Source organism: Mustela erminea, chromosome 13 (genome assembly GCF_009829155.1).
Source record: "Mustela erminea isolate mMusErm1 chromosome 13, mMusErm1.Pri, whole genome shotgun sequence".
Lineage (NCBI taxonomy): Eukaryota > Metazoa > Chordata > Mammalia > Carnivora > Mustelidae > Mustela > Mustela erminea.
Window position 1 is genome coordinate 13,923,244 of NC_045626.1, and position 13,619 is coordinate 13,936,862.

The 13,619-nt window shown below is 34.7% G+C and overlaps 1 protein-coding gene across 9 annotated transcripts in view; it reads right to left on the reverse strand.

Moving 5' to 3' along the window:
• RELCH (RAB11 binding and LisH domain, coiled-coil and HEAT repeat containing) overlaps nt 1-13,619 on the reverse strand; it is a 109,075-nt gene that overhangs the window by 13,795 nt on the left and 81,661 nt on the right. For 5 of the 9 annotated variants that reach the window (XR_004278360.1, XM_032311606.1, XM_032311607.1 and 2 more), the window contains 5 exons: nt 12,740-12,822; nt 11,900-11,963; nt 10,361-10,499; nt 6,512-6,628; nt 1,947-2,035 (listed from right to left, as the gene is read on the reverse strand). Coding sequence is in view for 8 of the 9 variants with exons in the window: in XM_032311606.1 (XP_032167497.1) it covers nt 1,947-2,035; nt 6,512-6,628; nt 10,361-10,499; nt 11,900-11,963; nt 12,740-12,822 (492 nt within the window). In the remaining variant the exon portion in view is untranslated. Of the gene's footprint in view, nt 1-1,946; nt 2,036-5,047; nt 5,151-6,433; nt 6,629-10,360; nt 10,500-11,899; nt 11,964-12,164; nt 12,248-12,739; nt 12,823-13,619 lie in introns of those variants that run through there. The other 4 variants (XM_032311603.1, XM_032311608.1, XM_032311609.1 and 1 more) reach the window with 4 other exon arrangements.

Below are 13,619 nucleotides of genomic sequence, written 5' to 3' on the forward strand. Positions count from 1 at the left end.
CAGTGAGCAAAGGAGAGGGTAGAAGATGAGGTCTGAGATGTGCAGGGAGAGGGAGCCAGGGCTTAGACTGCCTTGCAGATGACAGTAAGGACTTTGGTTACTAAATGAGACTTTTGTCATAGGCATGTTAGATCTAAATTAATCCTTTTTGAATCTTTTCTGATTTTCCACTCTCTCAACTCACAGATTATAGATTTTGTTTGTTTAGTTCGTTTCTGCTTTATTGTGTTTGGGGGGAGTTTTTTGTACTTTTTCTTCTGTTCCCAGAATTGTCTGTTTCCTCCAGTACCCTCTTTCTTGCATGTATGTTTTCATCTCTTTGATGTTAGAGGGTTTTCCTCAAATGGCTGGTGGTCCTGGGATGTCCACTAAACACTGGGGCACTAAAGTGCTGATTACAATTTTTTTCATGCATGAGTAACTTCACTTTAAGGTAAATTGGGCACAAACAAACTTTCTGTCTATCTTCTTCCCCTGTGGGAATAATCCCGACTACCAGCATTTTTGGACCCAAGAAGGGGAAAGGTAACAAAGTTTCCCATCATTATGCCTTCACTTAATTTCCCCCTTCTCGTTACAACACTCATTCCTGTTCTCAGCTACATGTGATATAACCCAAGTTCAGAAAGTAAAGCTCCAGAATTCTACCAAAGTCAGAAAGGGAATCTGGGAGTCTGATCCTTTCAACAACTTTTAACCACTCCTACTTTCAGTCCAATCTACCCTAATGGAGTGGTGAAATATGGCTTATATCGTTTCTTCTGTCCTGCAGGCTTAGCCTTCATCTTGGATGCAAAAATCCTCAACGAAATGCTAGCAAACCAAACTCAACTTCATATAAAAGGAATTATGCACCATAACTAAATGGTTATTTATTGTAAGAATTTATTGTAGATTTATTTTAAGAATCCAAAGGTTGATTTAATGTCTAAGAATCCATTAGTGTAAAACAATGAATCAAGAGATTAAAAGAAACAACCACGTAATCTTCTCAACTAAGGAAGAAAAAAACCATCTGACAATATTCTAGACTCCTTCATGATAAAACAGCAACCAGCTGACAGTAAAAGGAGCCTCCTCAACCTGATAGAAGGCACCTACAAATATACCAAGCAAAGATCGAAAAAACTACACGGAGAAAAAGGTAATTCCCAATCATAATTTTAATAGGTATTTTAAGAGCTAACAGAAGAAGCAGACCACAAAAAACTGATAAAAACATAGGAGAATTAAATCTCAATTTACCTTATTAAACAAAACCCATGGATCAATTAATGACAGAAATGAGAATCCAATTTGAACTGAATGATAATGAAGATACAATGTAGCAAATGCACAGGATGTGGCTAAAGGAATACAAAGAGCCTTAAATTCGGAAAAGAAAGTTTAAAAGTAAATAATCTAAGCTTCCTCTGTAAAAAGCTGGAAAAACAGAAAAAACAAACAAACAAACAAACCCCTACCATGATAATGGGTAGATAAAACAGGGTGAAAATACAGAATAGGAAATAAATGATAAATGGTTTTGGAGGAAACGAGAAGACAAACAGAATAAAAGAGTTATAAGGAAATGTGAGACAGAAAATGCAAACTTGGCTTCTAAGAAAGTTAATGGTCAGAGATCCAATTGCATTAGCATTTTACAGGTTAAAAAGCATTTCATGTACATTAGCTCATTAGATTCTAATTACATTCAGTGAATGACATCATGTAATCCCAACTATACAGAATTAAACAGAGGATCAAAGATGTTAATGGAGTTTTCCAAGATCTCCTAACCAGTAAGTAAAGCTGTAAAATGATTTAAAAAAACTAGATTTAAAAGAATTAAGCACAGCGTATCATAATCGTGCCTCACATAAAGAATGCAAGTCTGTAGAGGAGACACTAAAACATATGAAGTTGGCACAGATCATCACAGTGGCTTAATCATCATGGAGGCTTACCTCATGCTCTGGAGAAAGATGTTCCATGTCAGTCCGTAAACATCTGAGGCCAGGTAAAAAGTGATTAACCATTAAATCCTCTGAAATGACTTGAGACAGGCAGTTAAGGGAATTAAAAACCAAACTGGTATGTACAAAAGAACAACAAAATAATAAAAATGATGCCTAAGGCATGCAGATCACTTAGAGCAAACAGGTTTCCCTCAAGCATGATTCTCATTTGTTGAGTTAATCACTTACCAAGAGTCAATTGTGTTTAACCCCACAAATCCTTTTATGTCAGTGGTCTTCATTATTGTAACACTACATAATTTAATTACATTACGTAAATGCATGCGGTAAGTGTAAAAATTAAATCCCGTAATTTAGTTGGATGCTTAAATGAGTACGAAAAGTAAGAAAACTAATGTTTCCATGACAACTAAGTTGAAAAGTTTAAAAGAACTGGTAAAAGCCAGTTGCTTAAAATGGTGCTATTTAATTATGTCTGGGTGAAACAACTGTAAAAGATTAGGAAAAAGATAAAAAAACTAAAAAAGGTCTATATCCAGTATTTAAAATGTTTCTGAATCCTCTTTAAAGAAACTTAATCTGAAAATCACAATTATATTATGGGTGGGGTTTATCTAACAAAGATAATATTTAAGTCTAGGAAGCAGACTCACACAAAAGAAAGACCTCAGTCCCACATCCAAAGTTTGGTAAAGGAAAGATTATGTATTTTTAGTTAAAGTAAGTTATATAAACCATTTTCTTGATTTCCTGCTTTAACCATCCTATTAAACTGGTCTACTGTTGGTCCTAACTGAATTGGATAAGAGAACTTTTACTATAATAACATAGGTTTAGTACTAGTTATATTTGGTGGTCACTTCAGAATTTTAGTTGACTATCCTGACATTCAGAGGGATGAAGAAAGCAGGTATATTTCTCAAGAAAACAATTCCCTTTGTTTATTCACAGCACATTCTTAGCTTATCATAGTTGTTAGCCATTTAATAACAATTCTTATTTAGTGTTCTATATACCATATTAAAGTGAAAAATGCAGTTAAGTGAGTTCCCTTATAAAGATGAGTTAACTAGTCTTTTTGAAAAAGAAGCTATAATGAATTTCATTAATTTAAAAAAATCAGTAATAAAATATAACTTCTGCCTTAAAAGTGCAGTTACGACCAGGGCGCCTAGGTGGCTCAGTCAGTTAAGTGTCTGCCTTTGGCTCAGGTCATGATCCCAGGGTTCTGGGATGGAACCATGCATTGGGATCCCTGCTCAGTGGGGAGTTTCCTTCTGCTTCTACCTCTCTCACAGCCTGTGCTTGTTTGCTCTCACTCTCTCTCTCAAATACATAAAATCTTGGAAAAAAATATGTATTTATGACCTAAATAAACATAAAACAAATACAATTTTGAATACTATTTGTAAATAAGACTCCTATAATGAGTGACTTATTATTTAGAAGGACTAAAAATATAGACATCATTTGGTTGAACTAATCCCTATAGTCCTAGAGAGGGCTGCAACATAATGGCTATGTAGTCTTGTTCTCTAGATCTTGGGAAAGCACCACCAACATGTAACTGTGAGGGACCCTTCAATTAGTAGTTAAGAGTCTGACTGGGGTGCCTGGATGGCTCAGTTGGTTAAGCCACTGACTCTTGACTTCGGCTCAGGTCATGATCATGAAACCAATCTACTCAGGGTTATGAAGCCAAGTCTCACATTGGGCTCTCCACTGGCTGTGGGGCCTCCTTAAGCTTCTCTCTCCTCCCTCTGCACCACTCCCCTACCTGGCTCACACTCTTTCACTCTCTCAAAAAAAAAAGAGTCTGATCTACAGAAATATGGGCATGGATTAAGAAGCTGTAGATGGCCTTATTTGGAGGTAAATAGTTTCATCTCCTCCTCTTTCTACTCACTGTTCGTTTATACCTTTTCCCTATGGCATCACACAATCTTTCTTAAGGGTTGGAAACTTAAAGAGGTCATTTTATCCTATCTGATATTATGTTACCCTATCTCATCTGTGAATGATGGCCAAAAACCCTCTAACTGCTAATAATGACAGGACATTCATAGTTTAGATCACTCCATTTTTAAATAGCTAAATTTGAAAGTTTTTCTTAAAGATTTTTTTAAAGATTGACTAATTTATTCTAGAAAGAGAAAGTGCACAGAGGGACAGAAGGAGAGGGGGATAGAGAGAAGCAGACTCTGTGCTGAGCACAGAGACCAACAGGGCTTCTGTGACCCATGAGATCATGACCCAAGCCGAAATCAAGAGGTGTATGTTTAACTGACTGAATCACACAGGCGCCCCCAGAAAGTTTTTCTTATAAAATCAGACTCTTTGTAACCTTATTAGTGTTAGCTCTATACCTGAGTTACACAGTGTGCCTAAACTTGCTTCTACGTAACAGCATTTAAAATAATTTTTTTGAATTATTTTTTCATCCCCAAGCTAGCTCTTCTTTGGGTTAAACATTTCGAAATCCTTTGAATTTTTAAAAACATGACTTTTTTACTTATTACTATACTTAATGTTAAAAGCTATAGTTTTTCCATGTCCTTATTAAGGTATGATGTCAGTGTTGAAAGGAATATTTTTGTACTCTATCAGCTCAGAATTCAATGGAACCTCAGAACAGATTTGGATCACAGAACAATGTGATTTTATTGTGGCCATACTGCACTCTGTTGACAAAAGTACACGTTATGACTCATGTAGAACTAATACTTTAAGTAACTGAAGTGGGTCTATTGTTCAGATGTTCTTCCCTTTACTGTATTGGTGTAAAGACTTAATTATATTTATTCTTTATTGTGAGCACACTTAAACACACAATAATATTCTTTATATACAGATTCTATGTGCTTTAGAAGCCACTGCCTTGCCTACTTGGAATATCTGGTTTTATAGCTACAATTTTTTATCTTTTGACTTTCCAGTTTCCCTTGAGGCATATTCCTTTAGAAATTCTCTGCTATACAAGGATATACATAACTTTTTGCTTCAGTTTCTAAACATCTATTTTCACAAAGTCTAGGGAAATTATAAGCATAGCAGTATTTTCTTGCTTTGGAATACAAACTTTGACATGCCATTATTACTTTCTTGAAAGAGTCTTGTTACTTCTCCATTAGTAAAGAGTTCTTCCTTGCCAGTTCGGAATATCACTTCCTCTTTTTGCTTCCTCTATCTTCTCTAAGTAGAAAATGCCAACAAGATAAATCAAGAATAATAGTAAGTTCTCCTTTTAGTAGAAATAAACTTAGAGAAGATATATGGATAGTCGAAGTACAAAATTACCAAAATATGGTGTCTCTGCCACTTTATAATCTGTATTATAAAAAACACAGCTTACATCATCCACATGAACAGGTAATCTATAGTCGTTTCCTAAAAATAAAATGCTCTCAACTACTCATCCAACCTCAAGTTTTAACATATACCAAAGGACAAATAGCTCCTTAACAGCTCTATGTTTCTACTTTCCCTACTTCATTTGTTCAAATTAAGACCTCCCACTAGATAGAATGTTCCAGTCAAGAATCCAGTGCCAATCAGTGGTATTTTGGAACATATATATTTCATTTAAAATTACTTGTTCACTTGACTTATCACCTCAAACTGGTATATAATAATATGGAACAATAAGTATTAATCCTGAACCTTCCTTTGTCCTCTGTTTTCTCCTAGAAACCTCTCTCTACTGTAATTTTTTCTGTTACAATCAGAATTCTCTGAGTATGTTGCTAGCCTGTACTTTTATAGTTCTGTTTGCATATTCAGCCTTTCACTCCTTTTTCAATCTCTTATTTCCTCTTTCTTGACCTCGCCTGCCTTTTAATGGGAAAGCAGAGAAGCTGGCGCTCACTCTGCCCATCTTTATCTTTACTTCCTTCTTCGTTTTATTTTACTAGGTCAAGGATAGTAAAGAGAACATGTAACAGGACAGCTCAAGTTCTTTGTTCTAGTCACAGTTTTGCTTTCAACTATAAAAAACAGAAAAAGTCACTAATGGCTTTAAGCTTTAGTTTAATCATTTAAGTTTAATCATTAATAAAATGTAGTGGTTGACATGGGTTAGATGATCTTTGAGTTTTCCTTCAGTTGTACCATCACTGGAGGTGATCAGCCATGTCGGCACTGTACCTCCACGCTATGGAGAGTGATATCTCTCTACAGCATTTCACAGGATACAGATGGTTAAACATTCACTGAAAAACCTAAATGCCAGAACACATACAATGCTTCCTTCCTTTTGATTAAGAGAATCTTCAGCTATAACTCATTTCTTGCTCAGTTACATTGCCAATTAACATAGATCAAACTTTTGTCAGTGTTTCAAAATTATAGAACATATAAGCACAGAGGATTTAAAATCATCTTTTAAAATTAGGAGTGGCTAGAATACGCGGTGGGGCAAGTCAAACCAAATTTTAATTTTCTATAACCATTATGTAAGTTGAAGAAAAAAATATTACCTTTCAAACTTTAACAACAGAAGTTCACTGTAAGAATGGTTATATAAATATAGATACACGTTAATAAAGCAAGGATACAACAACATGAAAGTGCGCTGTAGGCTTCAAAAAGATGGGTAGCAATATCCAGTCTTTTAGAATCCACAATTTGTAAATTGTTCACCAAGGCTAACTTATGCAAGTGTGGTATAACAACTGAAAAAAGAAAAAGAAATTGTTAGATTTTTATCTAAAACACTGTACACACTATACTCATATACTAAACAATTTCTTTTTCATCTTAAAATTTTTAAAATTTCATTTTAATTCTGGGTGATTTCAGATCCTTCACTTAGTTTTTCTTACTAGAAAGGAAAGTATGTTTTTCAGAATAACATTTGGAAGGAACAGACCATAGCACTGTCACTAAAACCTAAATATGAGGGTGTCTACAGGTTATTTGGCCTCACTGAAATTAAATTTCCCAATTTGAAAGATGAAAACCAAATAAACAAATGTAAACAATCGACCTCTTGTGTTATTATTATCTTTACAATTAAGTTTCTTTCTAAAAATCAGGTATTATCACTGCTACTAAACAAAGGACAAATACAGTATACTTATTCTTTTTCAATATCAAACTATTTCACTCCATAAAACAATTCTTAGCTTTAGTTTCTCAAATTCTTAGAAAGACCAATGTCAGATAGCACCGATGATTTAGTTCGAGTCACTTCAAGAGCTCAATAGCACCTTCTGTCTCAATGAATAAGATAAAATATCAAAAATATAAACATCCTAGTACTAAAATAAAAGTGATGGCCCAAGAAACAATATCCAATGCAGTAGCAATAAGCACCTCTAGGGCCTAAAATTGTGTTTCCTAAATCCCACTTCCCAGTAAAACCAGGGTTCCTTGAAGAAATGGTTGCAGGGCCAGGGACTATTAAAGTATTGCTCACAGGGCCCCTTTCTAATCTCTGCTTGGTTAGGGAACCCAAAACACCACTCATAAGCACATACTTTTGACCAACTACAGTGACTTCTTTCATGTTTGCATTGAGTTAATGTGTGTGAAAGCCACAATATTCCCCTAGAAAACCTCCTGCTTCCTAATTAACGACATTATAATCACAAGTTTTACACTTATGTTAGTAAATGGCCCAAAAATGAAACAAAAAAACCAACCATGAAAACCATGAATTAACAATGGCCATTTTTAGGGTATTTTGACTTATCAAAATTAGTAACAAGATACTTAAAAGGAGCTCTCGGAAAAACCTGAGAGACAAAAACTTCAAACATTCATTGATTTCCCACTGAATTCACTGAAACTCCAATTCACTAACTGGCACGCTTAGGCCTCAATAAAATGGTGGGTCTAAGACAGTCTCTCTAGAGAATCTCTGAGATTCACTTCCCCTCAGCCTTTAGAATGTTCCTTGAATTTCTTTTTCTATTGACACATGCCTCTTTATTCCTTCCGCTCCTTTTTTGACCTCCTAAACAAGTAATCCTTCCCTTAATGTTTTTCCCAGAAACTCAATAACCATACTGCACAATAACCCCTTAAAGTTGTTTAACAAGAAAACAATCTATTTAAGTTACTTTAAACTCTAGAGCCAATTAAAGGCTCTTGATCTAAGAGCTTCCTAAAGCTCAGAAGACAGACAAAAATTTACTACAGAATTCAACATTTTGTTACATACATAGTATCCTAGCTACCATATCTGTAGCAATTAATTTATTTAACTGATAACTCCTCAGATGGAAAAAAAGGTTAGAAGACTTACTAACCAAGATATGCATAATTCTACAACTGACCTTCAGTGGGCAAAGAAAACAGGAAATGTATAACATAAGGTCATTGCAGAAGCCTTTTGCTTAAGGGCAGATTAGACAGAGTCTACACTACAAACAAAATCAATCCATAGGAGACTATAAAAATTGATTTCAATAAACTTTCCAAAAATATCTGGGGTAGATCCAACAGCCAAAGTAAAGGGAAACTTATCCTTTCTTTTTGTAAATGGTCTCAGAACTGAAATAAAGAACGTCTAAAAAAAAAACCCCAACTAATCTGAAATGTAAAATTGCCATGTTAGAAAATTTCCAGCATATGACGGAACATTTTCAGAGGGCTTTATAAAGTAAAAAAGCTGAAAAGAAACAACAACAGAAGATTGAATTGTGTTCCAAATAAAACCAATGGCCTCTGAAAAAAAATCAAAACCAAAACGTCCTGTGATAATGAGGAGTTGGGAAAGAAAAAAAGTCCACTGGATTCTGTTCTCTAAGAAATAGAATGACAAATCTCTAAGAGATAAAATGCCAATCCAAGGAAGATACTACAACTCAACAATTCTCTGACCTTCTTGTAAACTCCTAAAAAGCAACGGTCTATAAATAAAGATGGATATCAGTATGGAATTCTTGTCAAGATGACTTCTACTCTACTACTAAATTATTAAGATAGTACATTAAAGTCCTCAGGGTAAAGTTTTAAAGTAAAACGAAAGCCACTGGGCAATAAGTACAAAAGAAAACAAAAGTTTTTTTGTCTTAAATGGGGGAAAAAAAAATCTGGTTGTACCAGAATGTGAAAGAAGATTGTGTTAAGACGTATCTGTGGGTATACATTAAATTGTAGAAGGCCGCAGGGATAACAAGTGGTTTATTATACCTATTCAAGCAGTGGAACATCTATTGTCAATATTCCCAAGATTCCCTTTATGAAAAGAAAATGTCTTTCTTCTCTGCGATGCATAAACCTTTCTTTTGAATGTGTACAAGGTTAGACCATGTTCTAGAGAGTTACTAACTTGACAACATGGGCACACACCAAAGGCTCATTGCCTACTTAGCCAATTCCTTGATCTAAAAGCCAGGACTTAGTCTCTCCACTTCAGAACAATGACAGCCTCAACAAAGCTGGTCAAAGTACCTTTACAGTTTTTACTAGAATTGCCTATAAATCTGATGTTACAGTATGTGGAACTATCCCTATTGCTAGCTAAAATGCCAAATCTTTTCCTATTAACTAATCATGAAATATTGCTATTTTCTCATGTCATCAACATTACCCATTAAAAAATCATTTTGAGATTATGTTTCTGTAGCTCAGTAAGTGTTATGCCCTCGAAAGACCTTTTGGACAATGCTGTCCAATTCCTAACAATATTTTTTGTTGATGACACTTACATTAAAAATATCAGGCCAGGTATGTAACAACTAGACTGTGGGAGAGTCCAATTTTGTTCTAGAAACCAAAATGACTTTAAGAAGCCAAAGTTGTGGTCCTCTCTAGGGCATGTCAAATTGCTAAAAATTAAAGGACTAAAGAAGTATAGCAGTGATAACTGACATATGCTTTTGGAGTAATAATTACTGGATACTTTGATGCCACTAAAAGAAATTCCCGTCATAAAGGCTGAGGCCTACAGTAAAAGAGATACTACAGAAACTAAAGAAAATGCTTTAGCAGATAATTATGCAAATCATTAGTAGGTGAACAAGCTGTGCATTAAAACAAAATCATTGATCATAGCTGAATGGCATGGCAAGTGGAAGAAAAGCATATTTTTCTTAAGAACATGATTTAGAAACACATAAAAATTTCCTTAAAAATGAGAATTAAATAGTAAGTTTTAAAATAGAACAAAGTATAGTATTTTGAAATTTAGTTATTTTAAAATATCTTAAAAATAACTTGAAATTGTTTATGAATTACTTTTCATGTGTTACAGCAGTCAGTATATAGTATAAAAAATATCCTGTAATAGTATTACTGATAAGTTCACAATAGTCAAATTTGGTTCACTTTTAGCTTCCAGTATACGAAAGATAAAGTAGAGAAGGGCTTTAACATAGGACAAATCCTGAGAGAAGCGTCTGGCTTTCATCTTAAATTACAATTCAGGAAAAAAAAGGTAGAAAAATGTAACTTACACTCATCTCGGAACCTCGGTTCTGCATTAGGCCCAACTCTACCAAATGTTTTTATGATCTCTGTATGCAAAGAATACTGGTCTTGGTACTGAGGATCTTCCAGAAAAGAAGCCAACTGCATTTTCACCCTTTCCAGCAACTTAAAATTGGATATTGTACAGTTATTTCACAGAATATTAAAAATAGAGTAGAGTTGTTACAGAGAATGTTATACATTAATCATGCTTGCAACACGGATTCAAATGATTTATATCAACATGACATGAAAAATTTGCAATTAAACAAGTACTTATTTAGTCTTTCGGTTCAGAAAGTTTTTATATTTTTGTTTATGCTTGTTAATTCTTTTTTTTATTTTCTTGAAAATATAAATATTCCCTAACAAACTGTAAAAACAAAAACGCCCACAAGAGAGAAAAACATAAATTTATAATGATTTTGTATCTACATTTTAATTCTTAAAACCAATCACAGTGTAAATTACCCAATTATTCACCTTCTGAAAGCAGTGAGTCATTAATGACTTATATCTTACTCACATTTCCCTAAAAGACATTTTTATTTTAGGATTTAAGAACATGTTGAAATTCTGCCAAGACTGCAAGCTTTGCAGAATGACACTTTTTAATGTTGCTTCACAAGTGAAATATATAAGGAAAAGATGGAAAACGTCTCCCCCACAAAACTAAGTTGTTTAATTTGTTATTAAAAAATCTTTATGACAAAGGAACTTCATAAAATAGTGTTTCCTTTTTTGCGGGGAGGTAAAATGTCTGTTTCCATTTAAGTGGCTATGTAATACGTGCACAAATGATTTATTTTCCATCTGTAGAGTTTTTCATTTGTATAAGACATGTCCAGAACGAAATTTTGATACTAATTTTAAGAAGTGTCTTACAGTTAATGTTGCAGACAGAATGTAACAAACTTGAAATTAAATCACAAGATTCTAAATAAAAATACACTGTTAGGGAGAAAGAACTTGATAATCTCCTGAAGCAGGCCTAACAGAGGGCTGTCACAGTTCTATGCGCCGCAGTGACATGCTACCAGCCCACTAGACTTGCACCAGTGACACAGTTATGAGAAAAGAGGTGCCCTCTAGCCTCCATTTATAAAACTGAAATAGGTCTTTCTTTTAGGTGTTCCTAAAGTTATCTGGCAAAATTGTCTTCAAATCTGTGCAAACTGGTAATCAGGAATTTATGTCGACTATCTAGAAGTCTACTGGAGAACAGAAGGTTTTTTGCTTCGAAGGTTATTCAAAACTGCAATACTCAGCTAAGCTTAAAATGGAACATCTAAGAGTTGGCTTATATTTTTCTAATTGAGGAGGAAGATGGAGATTTCCTTAGGATATGAAGATATACTTTGGGTAAGGCTCTCATATTTTCCATACTGAGATATTCCTCTGGCCCATAACGAACTAAGAGATAAACTAAAAGGTATAATGCTCCCTGCCCCCTAGCACTGGATGCACGTGGGTAATGCATCATCACCTCAACAGTACACAGATAGTAAATTTCAATAATTTCCTACCTCTCTCTGAATAACGGTTTCCATAATAGTGCCAAAAGCCGGAATTGTGGCAATTCTGACAGAGCTGTTAGAATTAAAAAAGAAAGAAACTGAAACTTTCTTTGAGATGAAAAACTGATTATTAAAATGTATATCAAAGTAAGTACAAGGTAAATATACTGTATTAGTCTCTAGCAATGACAAATTAAATTAAAAAAAAGCAGACCAAGAAGAATGCTCAAAAAGACAGACAGGGTAACTTAAGGTCGCAGTCTGTGGAACTCACAATTCAGGATCACTGGACAAGGTAACAAGGGCCGGAGCAACCCGCTTGTCAACTAACGCTTCACTCATGCCTCGAAGAGTCAGCTGTAAACCAGTCAACATGCAATAAAAAATGGTTTGGTAAACTGGAATGAGAACTGGGTTAGCTGTGACTGAGGATGGGCAGGCAGACTCATTGGTCTTTCTTGGTTTAGTCACCCACATGAGACATTAAAATGTTAAGCCTTTGGTTCATGCCACTATACTTACTGGTAACAACATGTTAGTGAGATTAGCAGAGCATCCTTTCTTGGCTTGGAAGAAATAGTCCATCAGCATATTCTAAGTTTTGGAAATGTTTACTGAGAATGATTTTAATGTATTCTTTTCATGTATGGCCTCCAAATGTGATGGCTGACATTCAAAAAAGAGATACATGAACAGTATAATAAACTTTAAAATCAAGTGAATATAATCCAATATTATTATTTTAAAGAGATAAATATATTCTTTAATGGATTTAAAAGCTGATGGTTATTTCTTGACAGGCACATTTTGAAAGGGATGCTGAATGTAAAAGGCAGGGATGACACTTACATTTCAGGGTCACTGGAGAGAGTAATGAGAGCAGGAACAACCCTCTGAGCTACCAGAGTTTCATTCACCCCCTTCACCAACAGCTGATTGGTCAGCGTGGGGGGTATTCACAGGTGACGCATGGAAAGAGCAAACAGTGCCACGGGAAGAAGAAAGGAACAACCAAGAGAAAGAGAGAAAACACAAAAGCAAAACCAAAATTAGAAGCTAAGCAAATATTGCTTCTAGAGTGCTTTATAAAGGCAGAGAATGCTTAGGAAGAGAATAAAGCTTAAATAGCCTAGCAGTCCACGAAAACAGAGTTTGTCACCAATTCAATGGCAGTTTGTACTTTTGGTCAAAGTATCCAGGCAATTTTTGTGTTCAGTTAAATACAATTAAAAAAAAAAACCTTTTCTTTTTTTTTTTAAACTTAAAAAGAAGATACATACTGGATTCTATGGTTAAAATTGTTGAAGTAAATCTGGCGTCATTTTGTTATGACCAACAAGGTACAAACTGGACTGTTTTTAAACCAAACTCAAATGGCCAGCAGACACCACTGAACTGCTCTGATTGTTCCATGGCAGGTCAACATAAAAATCCAGGACAATTCCCAACCTTTTACATTACACAGTTTTCTCTTTTGAGGTACAGAGACATAATGCAGCCTAAGTGGAAAGTACTACGTCTGGGAATTGGATCTGGGTTCAGACTCTACCTCTCCTCTTAGCCATGTGGCCTTAGACATGTTACATAATCTCTTGAAACTCAGTTTTCTCATCCGAATGTGGTGATATTGTTATTTATCCTAAAGGATCATTGTGCTACTAACTACACGTAATATACCTAAGGACTGCATCTGACAAAGATCATGCATTCAAGAAATGTGAGTTTAATT